General features: G+C 42.8%; 1 protein-coding gene across 1 annotated transcript in view; it reads right to left on the reverse strand.

The window, feature by feature from the left end:
- The window catches only part of asz1 (ankyrin repeat, SAM and basic leucine zipper domain containing 1), a 117,987-nt gene that overhangs the window by 71,049 nt on the left and 22,630 nt on the right, over window positions 1-24,308 (reverse strand). Inside the window, exon 4 of the mRNA XM_054732762.1 lies at window positions 5,290-5,401. Coding sequence (XP_054588737.1) covers window positions 5,290-5,401 — 112 coding nt within the window. The remainder of the gene's footprint in view (window positions 1-5,289; window positions 5,402-24,308) is intronic.

The following is a 24,308-nucleotide window of genomic DNA, read 5'->3' on the forward strand; positions in this document are numbered from 1 at the left end:
AAATAAACAATGCAATTATATGATTTCACTTAAATTAGGAACATTTCATCTGCTGCGGTCCGAACGCACGCTCCTTTTACTCTGCATAAACCTGGTCTTGCTGAAGACATTATGAGTTTCTGGACTAATGCCCCAGACAGACTTGTGAGTGTTTAAATGTTGATCTGGATGAATCCATACTCTGCTGCCACACCAGTGACTGGATTCGAAACAGGTACTGGAATAATGAGCGTTACTTCAGCCAAAGTTTTTAAATCAGGAAACATTCCTCCAAATAAAATAACCAGAAGTATATCGGGCTCTCTAAAAGAAGGGTTTTCCCTTTCCAAATATGAAAGCACTCGACAGTGCGCTCATGTGCACAGGTCTACCACAGGCACGCTGCAAGCTCAAAGCAGAGAATGTGTGAGATAATGCTCAGATGCTCTGTTAGGAATTTCTTCTTGATTGATTATGTTACCTCTGCAAGTCATTAAACTTACGAGAAAACAAATAAATGAATAAACAAGTAGTCTTTTGTAAAAATCAACATTGAACAGCTCAGCCTATCGTTGATGGTCAAACAATTCCTCCAAGCGCCCAACCCTAATGGGTGGAGCCATGAATGCCATTTATCTCTATTGTAGAAGAGACTGGCGGTTTCTGACCCAATCGTTCTTCTGTCTATTTCCTTTCAGAAGCTTATGTAGGTGACCAGGGTTGAAGGAAATGATCATGTTCAGCATGTACAGTGGGGCAAAAAAGTATTTAGTCAGCCACCGATTGTGCAAGTTCTCCCACTTAAAATGATGACAGAGGTCAGTAATTTACATCATAGGTACACTTCAACTGTGAGAGACAGAATTTGAAAAAATCCATGAATTCACATGGTAGGATTTTTAAAGAATTTATTTGTAAATCAGGGTGGAAAATAAGTATTTGGTCAATAACAAAAATTCAACTCAATACTTTGTAACATAACCTTTGTTGGCAATAACAGAGGTCAAACGATTACTATAGGTTGTTACCAGGTTTGCACACACAGTAGCTGGTATTTTGGCCCATTCCTCCATGCAGATCTTCTAGAGAGCAGTGATGTTTTGGGGCTGTCGCCGAGCAACACGGACTTTCAACTCCCTCCACAGATTTTCTATGGGGTTGAGGTCTGGAGACTGGCTAGGCCACTCCAGGACTTTCAAATGCTTCTTACAAAGCCACTCCTTTGTTGCCCGGGCAGTGTGTTTGGGATCATTGTCGTGTTGGAAGACCCAGCCACGTTTCATCTTCAAAGCTCTCACTGATGGAAGGAGGTTTTGGCTCAGAATCTCACGATACATGGCCCCATTCATTCTGTCCTCAACACGGATCAGTCGTCCTGTCCCCTTAGCAGAAAAACAGCCCCAAAGCATGATGTTCCCACCCCCATGCTTCACAGTAGGTATGGTGTTCTTGGGATGAAACTCAGTATTATTCTTCCTCCAAACACGACGAGTTGAGTTTATACCAAAAAGTTCTACTTTGGTTTCATCTGACCTCATGACATTCTCCCAATCCTCTGCTGTATCATCCATGTGCTCTCTGGCAAATTTCAGATGGGCCTGGACATGCACTGGCTTCAGCAGCGGAACACGTCTGGCACTGCAGGATTTGATTCCCTGCCGTTGTAGTGTGTTACTGATGGTGACCTTTGTTACTGTGGTCCCAGCTCTCTGCAGGTCATTCACCAGGTACCCCCGTGTGGTTCTGGGATTCTTGCTCACCGTTCTCATGATCATTTTGACCCCACGGGATGAGATCTTGCGTGGAGCCCCAGATCGAGGGAGATTATCAGTGGTCTTGTATGTCTTCCATTTTCTGATAATTGCTCCCACAGTTGATTTTTTCACACCAAGCTGCTTGCCTATTGTAGATTCACTCTTCCCAGTCTGGTGCAGGTCTACAATTCTTTTCCTGGTGTCCTTCAAAAGCTCTTTGGTCTTGGCCATAGTGGAGTTTGGAGTCTGACTGTTTGAGGCTGTGGACAGGTGTCTTTTATACAGATAATGAGTTCAAACCGGTGCCTGTAATACAGGTAACGACTGGAGGACAGAAAAGCTTCTTAAAGAAGACGTTACAGTTCTGTGAGAGCCAGAGATTTTCCTTGTTTGAAGTGACCAAATACTTATTTTCCACCCTGATTTACTAATAAATTCTTTAAAAATCCTGCCATGTGAATTCATGGATTTTTTTTCACATTCTGTCTCTCACAGTTGAAGTGTAGGTATGATGTAAATTACTGACCTCTGTCATCATTTTAAGTAGGAGAACTTGCACAATTGGTGGCTGACTAAATACTTTTTTGCCCCGCTGTAAGTGAAACTCAGAGTAATTAATCGTATTTCAAAAAGAACAACTCTTAACGATTTCTCTGTGAAAGAGACCTTTAACAGATTGAAACTGTATAGGTTTAACTAATCAAGCAGATCTGACTAAATATGGTATAAAATAAATATCCATTGAAACATTTCAGAAGGGCTCCATTCACTAAACTGCAAACACTCAACGAAGCCTGTAAGTTTAGCATGTTTCACTCACTATGGCCCGCAGTCCGGTGGAGACTGATAAAGGAGAGAAACTCAGGAAGGCAGTGGACCTCACATCGTGCGCCCACATTTTTCAACTTTGAAAAATAACAGAAATCCTGTTTATACAAAAACTGAGACAAGCAGCCGGTGTTAATCAATGGTTTTGAATTTCAGACGTAAGAGGCTGAGGGGGTCGTCTCTCATACATGAGCCTCATGTTCAGCTTTACATTTAGATTTGGACTTATAACTTGCTTCACATATTTTGTCTGGAAAGGAACTAATCAATTTCCAAATGGTACAAGACCTCTGTGTTCATCATCAGAGGTTTTCAGGTGGCAGGAGTCCTGCATGTGACAGAACACTGGCAGTGACAGAATAACAGGGGATTCGACAGAACTAAACAAGACAGCCACTGGGGGCCGTTTCAACGCTTACAGACAAGACAAAAATCCACACATGGTAACTCTCAAAGTGTATGAAGAACCATCTGGTTTCATTTAGTTACACATGATTCAAATTTTAAAATACTGGTTTTGGCAGAAAACCTTTTTTTTTTTTTCCATCAGTGCCAGAGCAGATAGCCCACGCTTCCTGAGTCATCTCTAATAACATGATTAAAAAATGCACTCGAAGACCTTTTACAACTGAATGTAAACAATAAAACATACAAAAAGAGATAATTTACCACCAGTGAGAGACTGTAGGCAGCATCAAGTGTTTATGTCAGTGCATCATGTTTAACCACAGAAAAATACTGTTCCAAGGCAGCGTGTCATTATAGAGAAGCTCAGGATTCCTTAAGTGGTTCAAAGCTCCAAACTTTCCTCACAGAAAGGAGTTACGCTGCACTGGCTTCCATGGGGAATAGTCAATTGCTGGAAAAAGCAAAACTGTCAAAATTCCCATCACGTCCAAATGCAAAGGGTGAATTTAATTAAGCTGTAATATAAATAGATCCCGTGAATCAGCTATCTCAAGTGGGCTCATATAAAGAAACCAGCTAATTTAAACTCAATTTGTAAATGACGAACAATTGCCCACTCTCAGTATTACAGCCTCAGTGGATTCTACTAATTTGTTGGTAGGAAAAGAGTTGTGGCCATAATTATTTGTAAAGACCAGCGGCCTCATCCATAAAACTTTGCATGGAGTCCTACTAAAACCTTACTTCAACTCAGCAAAAATATCTACTTACACCAATTAAAGGATCTTTTTCTTCCGGGTGGATCATCTGAACCATTGGCATAATTGTCAATCATTCTAGTGAACCACTCATGCAAGGCCGTCGTCATACGTGCTTGTTGCTGGGTAGTTTTCACTTCCTGCACATACATATTCTGTTTATGTGTAGAGCGATACACCTTCATCCATTCAGTCGCTGTTCTCACCGGGTTCTTTTGAAAATGGCTGAGAGTTGCAAAAGAAAGATTGTCTTCGAAGTCCACGATACTAAGGAAAGGTCTGTGAAGTGAGAAATAAGACCTGGATTTTTTTAGAAGACTCTTTTCAAAGAAAGAGCTGAAAGGGAGGGCTGGGCTCCCCACAGACGCCTCTGTCGCCGGTTTTCTGCTCAACAGGAAAGCTAAAGTTCGGTAGCCTGGCCTGCCAGACTCTTTCTCTGTTTAATTCTGCACAGAGAATGAGTCTGATTGGCTCAGTTAGAATTCTCAGAGGGTGGGGTTATTTGAATGGGAGAGTTACCAGACACCTTATTTGTGCAGAATTAAACAGAGGACGAGTCTGGCAAGCTGGCTAAAGTTCGACATGCTATTGGGAGAAATTCATTTCAGATTACTGCTAGTTAGAAGTTAGCTGCAAGGCTGTTAGCTACTTGTAAACAGAGCGTGCACAAGGATAACTGGGTGTTCTCTCTCACGCGCATTTTTTTGAAAGCATGGAGAGGGCGGTTCTTTCCTGAAATTCAAAAACATCCTCAGCCATACAATAATTATCCAACCTATAAAACGCTGCATATGCACAGCTGCTTTACAGATCACACTCTCCGTATATATGCATTCAGGTGTATCTGGATCATATCCCGCCTACCACACACACACTTTCTGCGATGAATGCAATGCAAAGTACTTTTTAAATATACTGCATGTACATAAGATGGGTGATTGGTAACCATGGCAACCAAGAGGTCTAGAAACTGCCATTTCACCAAGACTGAAATCAAGGTGCTTGTTGGTGGGGTAGAGGCATGGAAAAATATTTTATTGTCATCCTTCAGCACAACAGTGTTTTAGGACTAAACAGAGAGAGAGAGAGAGAGAGAGAGAGAGAGAGAGAGAGAGAGAGAGAGAGAGAGAGAGAGTGAGTGAGTGAGTGAGAAGAGAGAGAGAGAGAGAGAGAGAGAGAGAGAGAGTGAGTGAGTGAGTGAGAAGAGAGAGAGAGAGAGAGAGATGTATAATACTGCTGCCCACGCTTTAAAGTCTGTTTGTTTGTCTGTCTGGTACCAGACTGTGCACACACTTGCCATAACAGGACATTCCAAACAATGCATGCACGTGCGCACACACACAACAAGGGTATAGTACAGTGGTGCATAATGCTACCACATGGCAGTAAAAAGAGGACCATCAAAGGGAATTTGATCCTGTGCCCAATTTTTTCTCCACCTCATTCTCTTGAGGTCTAAACTTTTTTTCTGCCCTGCAAGACACAGATTACAACTTAATACACTGTGTTGAGAAACACATAAATATTTTGACATAAAACACATTTGTAAATGTCCCCCTCACCTGTCCACCATGTTGGGATCAGCATTCCTTGACAACAGAAGCTCCACGCAGCGTGCAATTTTGCCTTCTTTGGCACGTGAGGTGCAACTGGCCATGAGCACCGTCCAGTTACCTGAGCATGAAAAAGAAAAAAAAACATATAACTTTAATTTAACCTAGTGACATAACGGGGACTGTAGAGGACGGACACCTTTAGGAGCATAAATTCAGCTTTAATAAAATGTCAGTATATCGGTATCGGTAAATATCGGTTATCGGCCATAACAGTGATATTAATATTGGATGACGGTATTGGCCCAGAGATTTCATATCAGTGCATCGCTAATTATATTTATTTATTATCCCTATCGACTCCTAGTGGCCAGAACATGCACGGATTATACGATGCCCGCTAAGTCATTTCCTGCTCGGAAATTCCGAGGACAACTGGAATGCACAATAAGTGCGACAGACACGTTTGTTTACATTTTTGCTGCTGCGCATCTGCGCAGTGTGAGGCAAGGGGAATGGTGCACAATGCTGCTCTCAGGGTAGCAGCAACAGACAGTTGGTGTGACCAGCCTTAAAAGGTGTTGATCAGAATTAGCGGATCATGTTTTTTTTTTTTGTCTTTGATGGAAATCGCTCACGGATTCTTCTTCTGGTCGGCAGTCTGGGAATCAAAATAAAAAAGTTTGATCGATTCCAGGTAGGGCTGCACAATATATCGAAAAATTATCGTCATCGGGATAACAGGACGTGCGATAGGCCCATCGCATAACATGGCAAAAACAGCGATAAATGTTTGGTTCAAACATTTCCATCCGTGTCATACATCAGCTTTTTGTAAACCAGCTGTTTTTTACGCAGAAGTATTATTTGACCAATCAAATGTAGTCCTTCTGATATGCGGCCAATCAGATGCTTCCGTTCACGTAATACGCCCGCCCCCTACATAGACCCTTTTGGAAAGCAACACCCGAACAGAGTTAGCGGCGCCGTTCCCTTGTTCGCCATGCTGGCTCAGAGCAACGAATGCACTTTGTGCTGATGTTTCTGGATTCAGCGCTGCTTTCAAACGTGAACGTGAGTCCGCTCGGTGTCGTTAATCATTTTTACAGGGCTGACTCCGACATGTGCCAGTGAACCAACCCACCTTCATGTCGCTAGTTAGCCCCAGGCTCCGGTTAGCTTCCAGCTAAAAGGCTACAGCACTCTCCTCCCAGTCCCACCCTGAGCTGCTAAAGAGGGCCTGGAAAAGTTCCCCCACACATCAAAGTGATTTTTCATTTATGAGCTTTTATAACCTTGTTAATCAGGATAGTTGATTTGCTGCTGCACATAAACTGTCATTCAGAAGCTCTGCTAGCCGGTTATCTTAAGAGGAGCTAGTTCAATTTGTTAGCTTGTTATCAGAATCATAGTTGCAGTTTCATCATCTGAGCTGCTTTTTAAGATCTAGGTAAACTTGTTCAATTTGGGGTTAAAAACAAACGTTTTCACATATTTTCCATGTAGTTTTTTTGCCAGTTCCTCTTCTGAAAGGTAGACAATTGTTTTTCTCTTTCCCTCAGAAAATCTTAATGTTCTCCTAGTTTGGCCCAGCACAGATCACTTCCCAATAGCAGCAACAGCCTTATATCATAACCACATAAGTGGAGAAAATGCTCAGTAGCAATGAGAGAATTTGCTGTTGCATTTAAGTGATGTTAACTATTATTTAACATTTAAACTTAATTTCTGATTTTTTATTTATTCAAAAACCCTGGTAAGGGATGTTTTTCTATATTTGGAGCATCAGGAAAAGTTTTATGGTGGAGGTGATGTTTTAAAGTCACTGAGAAACTGCATGCATGCAGTTTGTTGTTTTGCTGCTAATTCAGTAGCAGGTGCAGCTGCTTATTTTTGCAATAAAAATGTTATGTTGTAATGGAATTCATGCATTAGTTTTTGTTTGCTTTGAACCCAGAGCAGCCGTCACACGCCAGACGACATCAACACTGCATACTTTAGTATTTGTTCATTTATCGCGAGTAATATCGATATCACAATATTAAGCACTGTTATCGAATATCGCAGGTTTTCCTAATATCGTGCAGCCCTAATTCTGGGAAAAAAGAGGTGATCCTGGTTCCAATTGATGCTTGATGCCCAGCCCTATTAATGATGGTAGAGATGTGTCCTGTTGGAAACCTGGACTCTCACTAACACAGTGGAGGGGAACACTTAGAGGATTTGTCTGTCTTTGCTGTGACTTGTGCAATCAGAGTCTCATAGCAGTACACTCAAATCTTTGTTTCAACCTTTAAGACTGACTAAAGTAGGATAACAATGTGCAACTAAATGTGTTTCTCCTGTGTATGTTTGGCTCCATAACTGTGTGTTGACATTTCGAGCATGTTGCTGTAAACCAGACCGCCTGCTCTGCGTATAACATGAGCTGGTGTAAATAAGTCTGTGGTCTGAGGGAGCAGAAGAGCAGCATGATTACCATTATCAATCATGCCTGCATTCCTCCGCTCAGTCTGACTGGTTGGACTGACGCCATCGGGTTACAACCATACGTCATCTTCCTGTTTGTTTCCTTCACCTGTGTGAACCCTCAGACACCAAGTTCACGTGAAATCAGAATTTACTTTTGCATTCTGGATGGAGAATTAACATCAGACATCAAGTGTAACTGATGAAGGAGTAAACGTTTGAGTTCTTTACTGGTTGTGTTGAGGTTTCAATAAAACGCATCTGAGTTGTCATTTTCCTGGTTCATTTTATAAATTCACTGTGTGAGTGACACAAGTGTTGTTTCTCACACACTTTGCTGTTTCTGGTTTTCATTGTTTGACATTTCTATGGTTATTAATTGCAAGTAATGTACATTTTTCAAAGGTTATTCACAATTAAAACTCAGTTATTGCAGACTCAACATGTGAAATGTTGGCTCTTCTCTGGACCTGTTGTTCACCCTCACATGCTGTCAAATCTACTTCTGGCACATATCCTGACTGGATCTTATGTACACCATATTTAAAATTAAAATGCGTTAGTAGAAATGCCGTTTCATTTTCACAATATGACTGCCAATTATGACTGTAAAATGAATGATATATGAATATGTTGTTATTCAGTGCTGTGACCTAATGGAAACGATGATGGGAACTCTCTTTTCGTTTTCATGCCTGCCCCGCCTACCCTGTTCCATAATTTAAATATAACTGGCAATCCCAAGCAGCGATGCAGAGTGACAAGAGTGCTTGCCTCACTCTTCTTCAGTCCCCAGTCTGATCGAATTATCCATCCAGTACTTTGGGAAGCTGACATCAAAGATTTTAGCATAGCATAAATGCAAAAAAAGTTACTTTCATAAAATATAACTGATTAGAGCCCTTCTGTTGACTTTAAGTCTTTAAAACTAAAGTGGCACTTCTGCAAAAGTATCCAATTTTATGTTATTACACTGCTTTCAGGCCTACTTCACCCAGACTGACCTTGATTCAACAGATGCCTTCAATTTCTATCGCTTTTGATGAGAGTGCAATGTGCAGGAACTAAAAACAACTCAAAGTATCAGCAGTGTGTTTCTCCAAAAGTTCCTCTTTGGCGTCATCACCTCTAAGTAAAGTCAGATGAAAGTACTGGTTCTGAATGACTCTCAGCCTCTTGGCTACAGCAGGTGATTGAAAAAATGTGCCCAAGAAAAAAATGTCTTAACACTGCATAAACAGAAACCAATGAGTGGGTCACTGGGTGTGACAGATATTCATACCTGATGGGGCGCTGGATCATTTCATGCCTGATGGGGCACTATGTCATTTTATTGTACCATTTCTTCATTGATAAACAATTACTATAAAAAATAAAACAAGCTGATAAACAATTAGTTTAAAGTATAAGTGTCTGACCATCGATCCATTTTCATCCGCTTATCCGGAGTCGGGTTGCGGGGGCAACAGCCGAGAGGCCCAGACCTCCCTCTCCCCAGCCATTTGGGCCAGCTCTTCTGGAGGAATCCTAAGGCGTTCCCTAGCCAGCCAAGAGACATAGTCCCACTAGCATGTCCTGCAGGTCCCGGTTGGACATGCCCAGAAAACCTCACCAGGGAGGCATCCAGGAGCAGGGCTGAACGATCTATCGTTTTTGGACCGAAATTGCGATTTCAAACAGCAAGATCACAACTGTCAACGCTGCAGTTTTGAGCAGTTTTGCCTGATCCAGGATCTGTTGTGTAACTTTTTTTTTTTTTTTTTTGCATCTGGGGTTTCCCCAGTGTTACGGCAGCGGCAACAGCCAGCGCGGGGGAGGGGGTGGGGTGTACCATCCAGAGCCGAGCCCAATTCTACAGCTGACAGAGCTGCACATTTACGTTATTTTCCCCGTTTTATTTTTCCACACACAGCGCTGCTAGAGCCAATAATAATGGCAACTCAGGTGACACTGAGAGAGAGAGCGGTTTCCCCAAGCGCTGCCCCGCCCCCTCCCCGACCCTACCATGTCGGCTGACACGAATGCCGCAACGAAACTAGAGAGAGAGAGAGAGAGAGAGAGAGAGTGAGAGTGAGAGAGCTAAAGTGAGAGAGACCGTAGGTGAATGTGGGAGAGAGAGACTCCTCCCACATCAGAGTGCAGAATCGTGCACTTTAGTTGACTTGAAAGTTCAACTTCTCTTTTATAAATGACCTACCTCTTCTGCTTTGGTTCAACTTCCTGCCAGAATTGACGCAGCTCACGAAAAAATAAAACTCATGCAGAAACGATCGCTGCACGGCGTGAGCCCTCGTGGCGCTTCGCAGCTGATGTGACCGAGAGTGTAGGTTAACAAGGGCGTCAATTAGAAGTGCTTGTTGTTCCATGGCGCTTTGTCACGCTTCCGCATCTGGTGTGTTCCGGGCATAAGGGAGAGCCCAGCCACCCTGTGAAAACTCATTTTGACTGCTTGTAGCTGCGATCTCATTCTTTCAGTCAATACCCAAAGCTCATGACCATATGTGAGGGTAGGAACGCAGATTGACCAGTAAATCGAGAGCTTTGCCTTCTGGCTCAGCACCCTTCACCCCGACAGACCTGGACAACGCCCGCATCACTGCAGACGCAGCACCAATCCGCCTATCGATCTCACGCCCTAGCTTTCCCTCACTCGTGAACAAGACCCAAACTCCTCCACTTAGGGCAGGACCTCGTCCCTCACCTGGAGAAGGCATTCTACCAATTTCTGATTCAACACGATGGTCTCAGATTTAGAGGAATTGATTCTCACCCCAGCTGCTTCACACTCTGCTGCAAACCGCTCCAGCAACCCCATACTCCTGGAGTACCCACCCACAAGACCCCTAGAGGGTGTAACGTGATGAAGGAGCTATTCCACCAAAGGTTATTTACCCTCTCTCCTCAGGAAGAACTAATCTGCATGAGACTGCCTCAAGGTCATGCATTTGCTTCTGAAACTGTTTCCTTTCCAGCTCCAGAGAAGAAAGAAGACTAACTCTTTTTAATAAATCAGAAGAACTCTATTTTAATAAAGCTAATCAAACAAAGTGTTAGTCCAATAATAAAATGTGAACCAATCTGTGAAATGACAATGTTTATGATTAGTAAGTTATAATAAGTAAAATAACTTTAAATGTTTCCACTAGAGACTGATTACACGTAAGGTTAAGTCACATGACACATTTCCAAGGGCGTCAGTTTGTTGTCAGAATTGCTGGGGACAATAACCATACACTTGAGTGGGGTTTAAAAATTGCTGGGGACAATATAGGCTAGCACAGGGGTCGGCGGCTCTGTAGCCGCATGCGGCTCTTCCATCCATCTGATGCGGCTCTCTGTGCTTATAAAATAATGAATGGATATTTAAATAAAATGCTTTATATTTTACTGCATTAATTTTACATCTGTATGCTAATTCTAAATGTAAAGATTGTCTGCGTAAACCTGAACAGGTCCAACCCGGTCTTACTGTGAGACCGGGTTGACGCGTCACGCTTGTGCGTAATCATATGCGCTTCCTGAGCTGGAGGATGTCAGATTCTGGGATTCTCCTCAGACAGGTTCCTGGATGTGTCGCCACATTGGAGACAGGAACAAGCACTATTCAGCCAAAGTTTCATAATCGGGGAACATATTCTAAGTGACAAATCTCTCTGAGAGACCGGGTTTGGAAAACACTCGCTTCAGTGGGAGGAACCTTCTCACATGCGCTCTGGTTCTGAGAGCCTGGATTTGTATTCTGAACAGTCTAAACATGTTTTTAAAAGAAACGTATGACAAAAGTGGCATCTGCTCAGTAAAACCACCAACAAGGTGAAAAATATCAAAATATTGTAGGCAGAGACGGGCTACAACTACTGGATCATCTTCATATAAAATCGTTTTATTGATTATCTTCTTATGAAAGATAACTTTGATGTACACGAGCGACCAGGCGCGTTGCAAGATTTTCAAAAGTGTGGGAGATGTTGTCTGTGCCTAAAATAATTTGATGTTATTCACCTTGTTAGTTTAATTTCCATAATAGCGGAGCAGGTGCGAATTTTAGACGCGTCACTCATGTCTCCGTTTTAAACATGTTTAAACTGTTCAGAATACAAATCCAGGCTCTGTCTCGTTAGATTGGTGTAACTAAAGTTTGTACTGAATGAAACTTTACATTAAACCATGTTGAAGAGAAAAATGATCCGATTAAATCGTTTCCCCCTCATTTACAGTCTGTACAGCGTAGTGCGCATGGCTCTGGGGTTAATCAAGTTTAGTTGTTTCTCTTTGCAACAATCTTCACAAGAAGGCAAAACAGTTAAATGGCAGGTTACAGATATTTCCATTTGACTGTTTATTTTGATGGATAAACTCAAGGATGCTGGCTGTTTTGAAAGATTTACCCCGACGCACACTGATGCGCATGGATGAGCTTGGAAAAATGTTCTTTTTATGAAATTATTAAACTTTGGCTGAACAGCGCTTTTTCCCGTCTCTAATATGGAGACGCATGACGCATCCAGTCTGAGGCAGAATAGCAGCTCATAAAGCACCTGTAGAGACATTTGATCACGCACAAAGTTTATGTGGAGCAGAAGCGGTCGGGCCACGGCAGGTGAAACGTTCCTAGCCTACATGAAGTGTAACATTAATATGTTACTGGACACGCTGGTCTGGTTGGTTAGACCAGTGTCTGAAGTGGAAAACACACACACACACACACACACACACACACACACACACACACACACACACACACAATTAAAATAATGCTGATAGCGTGGACTAGAAGACAGGTGATGGTTTACGTATTTAAATGATGATCAGGCTGCTGTAAAATGTAATCTCCATCCACATCCAGACAGAATTATCCTCTATTCTTTCTCTATTTGCTCTGCTCTTGTCTGGGCTGATGTAGCTGACGGAGCGCGCGGCGCGCCTAACGGCTATGGTGCACATTTTACGCATTTGGAGAGATGGGCTGGATGCTTTGCTTTCACTGGAAGATGGTCCTCTTAACGCACGGGTGTAGACCACATATTAATGACAAATGAATGAAAATTAAATTGGGAGTTTTTACTTCATATTTTATAAATAAAATTGACGGGGTAAAACATTTATGACGTATTTTTAAACAAAATTTTCTAGCGCGACCTGCCTGCTTCACTTAAGTCACTGCTTATTAAGGTCCGTCCAAAATTACCGTAGCACACCCAAAAATGAAAACCTGGCACCGCGCCTGTAACCTCTGCAAATTGTTGTTCTTCACTTTAGCTGTACAAAGTCTGAGTTTGATAATGTCAAGATGTAAAATCATGAATTCAGTCAAGCTCTTCCGTCCCTCCCTCTCCTGCTCTCCTGGAAACCCGACATCGGCTGTCAGAAGCGAGAGGTGAAGAAGGAGATGAGGCAAACAGAGTGAGTGCGACATAGAGAAACCAGACTGGTGTGGAGGTGAGCAAAACAGCTGGAAAAGTGTGGGTGTTGAATCCTCACGGGTGCGATGTCCATGCGAGCGACCGGTACCTGCTGCTGTCACCTGTTGTGGGCAGCTCTCTGCTGTCTGAGGGTAGGCCCCGCCCACAACGCTGCGGCTACTGCGGTGTTTTCTTTACTGTGAAACGGGTAATATTGGCTCTTTGATGGGAACAGGTTGCCGACCCCTGGTATAAGATCTGAGCTGGTAAAACAAAAATCCTCATCAGCAGGTGTTTTTGAAAGTGGGGGGGACACAGCTGCCAATCACAAATTTTGCCGGGGACATGTCCCCGGCATCCCCGGTTAAAATGACGCCTATGCACATTTCCTTTTTCTGACCCAATCAGAATCTTCCAGATCTGACGGAGGCGTAGTTTTGTTGGTGCTTGGTTAATCTGTCCCTTTTGATTCAACAGTAAATCAAAACATCCAAATTATAAAACTATGCCCACGTCATCCTTAACTTCAGTTCAAAGCTTTCTAGAGAAGTTGACGGAGAGGCCAATCCGTAACTTTCCTCTTCAACTAAAGAACCAACGACAAGCTGGATAAAATCTGTTGCTGTTCCACCTGCTGCAACGGTTTCTTTCAGAATAACAGCTGAACCATCACGACCCAGTTTTGGGTCTTGCTAGATGCCAACTGTCGTGACCCGGAAGTATCTCAAGACTGGACTGGTCGGCGGCCGCAGCTGTGCTACAGGCTTCAGCTCCAGAAAAGTCCAAGCTGGACCTCTACACCTCCTGATCTAGACGGGGACTTCCACTGGGTATGTAGATCGACAGAATGGCATCTCAATGTGTGTTATAAATCTCCAAACCAAAAGCTTAGCGCAAAACATCATCTTCACTCCCATCGGAACTAATCGTTTCTCCGGATTTGCTGGTTCTGAACAACATTCCACACAGGGTCTGAAATAAAATTTTTTACTCACCGGCCAAGTTGGCTGGTAGATGATGAAACTCTACCGGCCAAGCATAATTTTTACCGGCCAAAATTCTAAATGATTTAGATCTACCTAAAGCATGTTATTCTATATTATGTTGATTCCAAACAGAGTGACAAAATAATTAAAACATCAATTAATAAGGAAAACAACTCTTTTGTCATTTTTACCATTTATTTATTTTTAGAGATGTTTTTATGAACTCTTTCATTGAAATCTAGTCAGACTCCTTGTTTTCTCTGTCCATGAAGTCTGGCCTCCTGCTTCTGACACCGTCTTTGTGCCAAAGCATTACAGCCTCATTTGGGTCATAGTCCTTGATCTCTGGAGAACACAGCTGCACCATGAGAATATCTGAAAGTGTGTCAGGGCTAGGGTTGTCACGGTAACCGGTGTAGCAGTAAACCCCGGTAAAAAAAAGTAGACAATAATAATAACCGTCTTGTTTAAAAAATATATATATTATCTCGGTGGATTACCGTGGATGCGGTGTAGGCGCGGTGACCCTTACCAGCCACCGTATCATCTGGAAGTTGCCGGCGGCACATGCGCACTTTGTTGTTTATGACCAAAACTTTCTTTAAGCTAAAGCTGAAATAATGGCCAGAGGAGATGGCACTCGGGACATTTATTATCCCTCAAAGAAGACAAAGTCGGAAGTATGGGCATTTTTTGGATGTTTTAAGAATGCCGAGGGACAGTTGTCTGTGAAAGGCATTGTCTCACGACTCCGCCATCTCCAGTTCGCCACTTTTCACAAAATCTTCTGGTTGCCACTGGTCCTGGTGGTTTTTCTTCCAGTTCGACGAGTTTTCTTTTGGAAGGCTGGCTGACTCCAGTTAAAAATCGCCACATTTCACCGTTAGTTTTAACACGAAGCTAACCGCTAACTTGATAACCTGAATGAATGGGATAGGTGGAAATGACGTTGGATGCGGCGCTCACGTTTCGCGTATGTTTGTGTACGTTGCATGCAGGCGGGAGGAGTATCAGAAATCCATGGAAGATGACTGATAAACATGACTAATTTGGTGCAAATATTTACTCGCCAGGTGGCAGGTAGAGCTAAAAAATTTACTCGCCAAATGGAGCAATTTACTCGCATTTGGCGAGTGGCGAGTGTTAATTTCGGACCCTGATTCCACACTACACTATTCTCAGTCTCACTTCACCTTAGCTACACAATACATTTAGTGTTTAAAGTTAGTCTAGTTTTAATTTGTTTAGTAATAAATCTTTAAACTTTTAAAACTTGACTCTCTTTCTTTTGTTTCTGAGTTAGTACGAAGCAACAAAAAGTTCCAATATTCTGGTTTAAATTATCCAAAGATCCATAAGATTTATTTCATATTTCCTATGGAATCTCACATTTTATGGTTCATTAAATAAAATGTAAATTTAATCGTTACAAGGGGCATGGTCAAACACCTTCTCTAAGTCCACAAAACACACCTAAGGGTATAGAGCTGGTCCAGGATTCCATTGCCAAGACGAAAACCACATTATTCCTCCTGAATCCGAGGTTTGACAATCAACGGACCCTCCTCTCCAGAACCCCTGAATAGACCTTTCCAGGGAATCTCGGGAGTGTGATCCCCCTGTAGTTGGAACACACTCTGCAGTCCCCCTTTTTAAATAAGGGGACCACCACCCCAGTCTGCAAGTCCAGTGCAACTGCCCCCGATGTCCACGCAGTCAGCCAAAACAGCCCTACAACATCCATAGCCTTAAGGAACTTCAGGCTGATAGCATCCACCCCCGGAGCCCTGCCACTGAGGAGCTTGTTGACCATCTCACTGACCTCAGCCCCAGAAAGTAGAGTCCAACCAGAGTCCAGAAGTCAGGTTGTGAGGCCGGTTGTATGTAGGGCTGGGCGATATGACGATTTTAGACCGTTTTACGATCTACACATCTGACGGTCTGTTATTTTTGAGAGACCTTTTTATCATGATTCACAGCTCTGCTTTGAAATTCTGCCTCTGAATGAAAAGGGAACTTACCTCAGGTGAATGACACGCCTTTGTTTGACCCTTAACCAATCAGAGTGAGTCATAGTAATATATTAGTGCCCCGCTTGTTTTCACCTGTGTGTGAACAAACATGGCTTCGGCCGCGTCTGAGAGCGACAACGAGGTTTTCGTTCCGAAGAGGAATGCCTCGTCCATTATATGGAACTGGTTTGGTTTTTCACCAGATGACAAAGAGCAGCGAAACGTCATTTGCAAGGAGAGCGTCAAGGAGAGTGATGGCAACACCACAAACTTGTTTATTCACTTGAAAAGAAGGCATCCCAAACAATACAACGAGAGCCAGCTGGCAGCTAAAGCTAAAAAGCCTGCGGCTACAGCAGCAGCGGCTAGTGCTTCTTCCAGGCAGCAAACGCTAACAAACACTCACAAAACTCACTCCCTACGACAGAGACAGCAGACGATGGAACAGTGTGACAGATGCAGTGACGTACCACTTGGTTAAAGATTTGTGTCCTGTGCGAACAGTAGGAGTGGGATTTAAGAACATGATAAAAACATTGGATCCGCGCTACGAGTTTTCCAGCCGCAAGTATTTTTCGAACACAGCCATTCCACGCATGTACGATGAATGCATAGTGAGAGTTGCAGAAAATATTCAGAATGCGCAGTTTTTTGCTACCACAAGCGATCTCTGGTCCAGCCGCACATCAGAGCCGTATTTGAGCTTAACTATCCACTACATGAGCAACTGGGAGCTACATAGTATTTTGAACAAGTTAATGTTTGCACAATATGTTTGCAATTGTCATGTTTGCACTTTAAATATGTTTACGATTTTAATTTATGTTAAGTTACTTGAAAAACGAGAAAAACTGATTTTTGTAATAGTTTCTCTCAGGGCTTTTATCATCTCTGGTGTGAGTTTAAAATATAAGTGGGATAGCACTGTGTTGATTATCCCTAATATGAATAAATGTTTATTTATTCAATGTTTCTCTTCTTTAATACGCAATTGAAGTTATGCTATTCATGGATAAAAAATCGTGATAAAATCGAAATCGTGATAAAATTGGAAAAATCGTGATATTCTATTTTTGCCATATTGCCCAGCCCTAGTTGGATGTATGTCGTAATTCTCTGAAACGTCTTTGGAGACGGCTTATGGTAGAGAAATGAACATTAATTTCATGGGCAACAGCTCTGGTCGACATTCCTGCAGTCAGCATGCCAACTGCCCACTCCCTCAAAGGTTGTGACATCTGTGGCATTGTGCTGTTTGATCAAACGGCATATTTCAGGGTGGCCTTTTATTGTGGGCAGTCTAAGGCAAACTTGTACATAATTCATGCTGTCTAATCAGCCCCTTGATATTCCACACCTGTGCGGTGGGATGGATTACCTTGGTAAAGGAAAAGTGCTCACTAACACACATGTAGACAGATTTCAGAACATTTGAAAGTCATTGTTGTTTTGTGTAGTAGAAAATTTTTCAAGTGTTTGAGTTCAGCTCATAAAAAATGGGAGCAAAAACAAAAGTGTTGCATTTTATTTATTTATTTATTTTGTTCAGTGTATAAGAAAGTATCTAAACATTTTCTCATTAAGCATTTAAGGAAATTAGACCAAATTTGATCCTGTGTGATGGGGGAGAGCAGACCTGGACCTTGAAGGCCACAATGGCTGCATGTTTTCTATGTGACCCTGTTCAGACACACCTGATTGGATCTTGACTCTGCTGCTGAAAACACAAAAACCATAAAGAATCCTAAACTTGTTGGATGTTTATTTTATATTTGCTGATAATAATAATAATAATAATAATAATAGCAGCAGGAGGAGGCTGTGGGCTGAATTAGGGTTTAATGATAGCTACCTCCCCTTCACTAACTAACCCTTTCACTGCCTGTCCTTTGCAAACATTTAGACTTTTATCTCCTTATGTCCATGTGTCGCTGAGGAGAAGATGATTAATAAAACAAACATGGAAAAAAAAAAAGAAATGACTCAAGCGTATTTATTCAACATAAATTCAACCCTGGCTGATGAAATGAATAAGGTTTAGCAAGAACTTCTACAGGCTGACAAATCAACATTATAATTTCTCTTTGACTGTTCAGTTCTCATTTCCTCCATGTAGGGCTGGGGGTAAACAATTATTTTTAAAACGATTATTCAGACGATTATTTTATCGAATAGTCGACTATTCTAATGACTATTTAGAAAATTAATCTAATGATTATTTTTCTATTGCACAATTAACAAAAACCAGAAAATCTCAAATAAATTCCTCAAAAAAATTGATAAATTCTTACTGTAAGAGAATAAACACTACAGGCCTTCCATTTTGTAAAACACTGCTTTTATTGTGTTGGTTGGTTATGTTCTGGTGACGTGTAGAACTTGGGAGTGCAGGCTGCTGCCTGAGAGGTGGTAGAAGATGGAGTGTCTCCATGCTGCTTTGTTTTGGTCACTTATGTGCGTGAGGCGAGTGGTGTTACGACCCTTCCTGGGGAGTTTGGCTCGTGTGCAAAAAGGAAGGGACAATAACGGGATTTAAAAGTTAAAATGATGATCAGGTTTATTTACAACTACAAAAAATCATAAATCTTTCCATCCACAGGTTGGGAATAATAAAACTAATTCTGCCTGTGGGGAATTAAAATAAAGTACAAATAAGTAGGGATGTCCCACTGGGCAAAGATTACAGGGTTCTGGACCAAAATGAGGATCTCCAAAAGTCCAAACTCTAAACTGGCTGGTTAAACCAAACTCAAGGTGATATTTTACACTAAACCGAAAACCCACAATACTCTATATGTAATAAAAGGGAGATCTGCACCACAAAAAAGATGAACTCTAAACCAAAACGTAACAGCTTATCCAAACGCAAGAAGCTGTTAGCGAAAATGCTAACAGTAGCTTTACCAACATTAAGTTCAAGTTAACAAGTTTAAATAAAACAAAAACACCCAGCAGCAAACAGACCAGCACGGAGGAGAGACTGCTACCACCAAAACAGCTCTCCTAATGTCTGAAAGAAGCTCCTTTATGAAGGGAGAAACGCTCCCGGTGATGTCCTACATCTGCGGTAGAGACGAAGCAGCGCATCTGACCCCGGAAGTTGTTGTCCGTTGCTGGGAGACGAAGGCGGGCAACACAGGAAAATAATCTAGTAGTGGACGGACATTGTTCCGGGTCTTCGGTATTTGGCGGAGATGTTATTGAAGGCGGAGAAGAGGGCGAACTAGAGGAAAAACAGGCAGATTCCTCCTCTATTTACAAACTCCTGGGGATGCAACAAGTGGCCGCGGTGCGTCGACTTCCGGATCTGACGTCGACAAATTTTTAGAATCGAGCCGTCGACGTCGTCGAGGCTTCGCTACAGCCCTACCTCCATGTCCCCACCACCTCCGCCTGCAGCAGAGCCCCAATAACACTCAAAGACTGAAACCGAAATAACCCGACAAACTCTCAACCCAAAACTGGCTCGCCAGAGACAACATAGCCTACATTTTAGCATTTAGCATGGATGAAAGATAACGCTTCCCGCTGTTTGGTTTGAGGTGTGTCCTGATCTCCTCATACGGCCAGTCTCTCTCCCCTCTCTCTCTGCTGTCTGAGCACAACTAATCACGCTCAAATTATTAATTGACCCAAATCTGACCCGACCTATTGGGCTTACTCAGTTCGGATTGTGCAGGCACAGTTAGAGCTGTCTGGAGGTCTACACAGGAGACCTCTAGACAAGATGAGTCTGTGCAGACCGCGCGTCATCGGCTCCCACAGATTTATTTACCGGTATTTATTTTTAGTTTACTGTTGGTGTTTGGTGTGTCTTAAAAATCTTCTTTAAAATTTTTTCATCGTTGTCTTCCTCCGCTTATCCGGGTCCGGGTCGCGGGGACAGCATCCTAACTAGGGAGCTCCATATCGTCCTCTCCCCGGCCTTCTCCACCAGCTCCTGCAGCAGGACCCCAAGGCGTTCCTGGACCAGATTGGAGATGTAACCTCTCCAACGTGTCCTGGGTCGACCAGGGGGCCTCCTGCTGGCAGGACATGCCCGGAACACCTCCCCAGGGAGGTGTCCAGGAGGCATCCTGACCAGATGCCCAAACCACCTCAACTGACTCCTTTCAATCCGGAGGAGCAGCGGTTCTACTCTGAGTCCCTCCCGAATGTCCGAGCTCCTCACCCTATCTCTAAGGCTGAGCCCGGCCAGCCTACGGGGGAAACTCATTTCGGCCGTTTGTATCCGCGATCTCGTTCTTTCGGTCATTACCCAAAGCACATGACCATAGGTGAGGATTGGGACGCAGATCGACCGGTAAATTGAGAGCCTGGCTTTCTGGCTCAGCTCCCTCTTCACCACGACAGATCGGCTCAGCGTCCGCATCACTGCAGACGCCGAACTAATCCGCCTGTCGATCTCCCGATCCCTCCTACCCTCACTCGTGAACAAGACCCCGAGATAGTTAAAGGACCTCTCTCCCGACCCAGAGTTGGCAAGCCACCCTTTTCTGGTCGAGAACCATGGTCTCAGATTTGGAGGTGCTGATCCTCCTTAATACTTTTCCTTATAGTTAATGTTAAAACTGGTTAAATTGTAAAAACCAGCCTTGCTTTATCACCCCTGCACGACTCACGTAGGTGACCCATTTTGGATTCAAATGGCAAATTTTGCCAAAAGATGAGGGATTTTCATGCCTGATTTAGCTCGAAGTTCCGCAATGTCCTTTTTCAGCTCGTCTACTGCACTCCGCAGGGAGATAACATCATCAGAACAAGTGAACAGTCTGTCTTTTACCTCCATTATGCCTGCTTGACCAACTTGACCTGCTCCACATTCGACTGAAACTCAGCGGATGTTTTCCACAGCTTGGCTCTTAGCAATTGCAGCCCTCCTTTAATAAAGTCCCACCATGATAACTCTCTGACTAGCCACAAAGATACCTGAGAATTCCCTGATTATATCATCATTCAGGTACAACAGATCCAAATTATTAGCCCTAGATTCTGGCGTCAGCCGTTCCAGAGGGGTCGAGATTGCATCCACCTCCGCCTTTCTTGCGTTCTTACTCATCTTTAGCATTGGCCGCCATTCTGACCATCTGACCTATTCAGGACCCACAATGAACCACAAAGATAAAATGAAGTGTTAGGCATTGAGTGTTGTCCAAATTTCTAGCTAAAAACACTTTTATAAAGACTTCCAGTCAGGAGCACTACCACCATGTTAAACACTAGCCACCATGGCCGTTTCTTCCTATGTGCAACCTATGCTGTTGCATAGGGCCCCCAAGCCACTAGGGGCCCCTAAAGCTGCTGCGGTTGTGTCGATGGCGACACAAAATGGCTTTCATACGTTACCATAACTCTTTTGACAGTTTGCGCAATCAACAGATTCTGAAAGCTGAGACGATGTACCTTCCAGTGGTATACAATTCAATTCAATTCAAAAGTACTTTATTAATCCCAGAGGGAAATTAGAGTTTCAGTACACATAACTCTGAGATCAGACAGACATACATAGACACATGACGAGAATTGGTGACTGTGGTCATTCGTAACCCGAGTTGCGCTACCGTTATAGATCAAGAGGGTTTATATGAGGATAGTCAGGGGGAGGGGGAAAAAGGCACTTCAGAGTTATCCTCCACAGAGAGGATAGCTTTGCTATGCAAAAAAACACCTCAGACAGGTGTGCCGACAGACTTCAGACAATACACACATAAGTGTCAACTAGGTGGGGAGGTAGGGTTGGGGTTCTCCTCACTTCCGTGCGTGCAGCCGCCTGGAGCAGCACTCATCACCTCCGTTTGGACAGGGGAGGGAGATAATGGGTTAGAGGGCACAGTGACTCCTAGATACGGGTCCACGTCCTTTAACGGTCACAGTCCCGTCCAGGCTTGGATAGGGAGAATGGGTTTCCATAGCGAAGGCAGCATTCCACATTTCTTCTGAGGGGGGAGTTTACATTTCAGCCTCACAGGCTTCAAGAGCACCAGATTCAGATAAGAATTATTTTGGTTAAAGGCAGAGATAATTTCCTCTCTGCCTTGGTGTTCTGTTGGTCTTCAACCCCTCTAGTTCCAGTAATGGCATAATTAATCTATCTCAAACCATAATGATCCGTCAACTCGCTCCTTGATGGTATCCACCTTCTGTGCCAGAGCCTGAATCTCAGCCAATGTTCCAAGCTTACGACTCATCTCGACAATTATATGAGTTTGTGTGTTCACGGCACAATGCATTTCACCCCTGAGCTCCGGGATTGAGCCAATATTCCTCGAAAGCTCGTTAATTTTCCAGTAAGCCAGGTAACCGCTCAGGCCAAACAGCAGGAACCCCGACACCAAAACCACGAATATCCAGACATCTTCAGAATTCTTTACAGTTGAGAGACGCAGATCAGGTTCCACTGTTTCCAGGAGTTCATGATATGCCCAGCTGGCTCTGTCCCAGAGGGGTATCCGGGAGCCCCTTCTCCCGTTCTCATCGTTGAAAAAAATGTTTTGTCATTCGTAATACATCATGGTAATGTTACGCAAGTCCCTGCCCGAGAACCAGGAAATAAACCGTCTGCCATGTGCCGTGCTCATAGAGGAGCGGAGGAAATGTTTTGGACGTGTATTTTCAACTTCTATCTCTTCTACTGGTGTAAATAATAATTATTTTCAGTAAATTTCCTACTTTATGTTTTTATTTAGTAATTTTAGATTATATTTAAGTCATATTTGACATTGCTTTGCACTCGTTCGATCACCGGTAGTTTTGTCTTTTTTCAGCTGCGTTTTTCACTCAGGCTTTTCATTATTTTTTTCGTTAGATTTATTTTTGTAAATAAACCAGAAACCAGGAAACCTCCTAGAAAGAGGAAACTTCCCTCAAAAGTTGTTGATGAGGAGCAAGATGTGCCCACATTGTTTTTCCATCCCAAATGCAGTAAGTATCTTTGCACTAAACCCGTTCCAGTTTCTATTGTCTAGTATTTCTGCTAATACTATTACATACTATTACTGCTACTTCCAGGAAAAGAAAAGGTCCATGTACATCTGTGGTTGAGGATTCAGGTATGGATGAAGATGATTTTCCATCACAGCTGCAGTAAGTTTATCTACAGCTGAAATATATTTTTAGCTTTAGTTCTGTATTTTATTTTTATTTTTTTTACAGTTTTCATTTTCTAGTATTTACCACTTGAGTATGTTTAATAAAATCTGATGTATTTATAATTTTAGAGATTCTTCTGATGAAAAGCTATCCACCATCACTAGCAATAGACAATGTCAGAGACAGGATGCTGCTGGAGATGCTCCACATCTTCTGGACTCCCGGACAAAAAAGGTACCGTCGACCCACAACACCCAGATTTATCCCCAGAACAACCCCTGGCTATCAGCTACCTCCCACCACCAGCTCCACAAACAAATCAGCAACAAGTAGCAGAAGGAGGCCATGAAACATCAACAATTTCAAGAGCAGCAGTGTGCACAGCTGCTTGGTGAGGATGAAAACCCTCCAGTGACCTCTGCTCAAGGTCACATCCCTGTCCCCTGGACCAGTGGAGAAGGAATGGACAAGCACAGAGGGCGAGTCAGGGGTGAAACAGGTACACTCCGTGTGAAAAAAACAAAAAACACTCCCTGGATGTGCAAAGAGTGCAAGAAATAGTATAGCTTGCAGCAGGACAAGAACTGCTCTGCAGAATACCACAACAGCTAAAAACACCTGAACATTGACAGACAATATCTATGGAAACTCAGACACTGAAAGTTGTACATATAAATAAATCAATACAAGGTTGTAATACATGTTATGCTTGATTTCTGCTATTTCAGATTTTTTGTTCATGTACATTTTCTATTCAGAAATTTCTTAAGGAAAAATCAAATGCTTTTTTATTACAGTAATAACATACTGTTTTGGTTTAAAATCCCAATTATAAACGACACACCAGCTTTAAATGTTAACAGCCCAATAAAACCAGTGTTATACTTAAAATAATTACATCTCAGACCATCAGAAAGATTGTGATCTTGACCACTGTCTTGATACAGGAACCTTTAATCAATTGTTGTCGTACTTGTTCACATTCACTTGGCCCCTTTATTATGGTATGTGTGATGTGAACACCCCTCCCAGGGTGGAGGTCTGCACTCTGACTGCTTTCTAGTTTTTAT

Source organism: Nothobranchius furzeri, chromosome 4 (assembly GCF_043380555.1).
Source record: "Nothobranchius furzeri strain GRZ-AD chromosome 4, NfurGRZ-RIMD1, whole genome shotgun sequence".
NCBI lineage: Eukaryota > Metazoa > Chordata > Actinopteri > Cyprinodontiformes > Nothobranchiidae > Nothobranchius > Nothobranchius furzeri.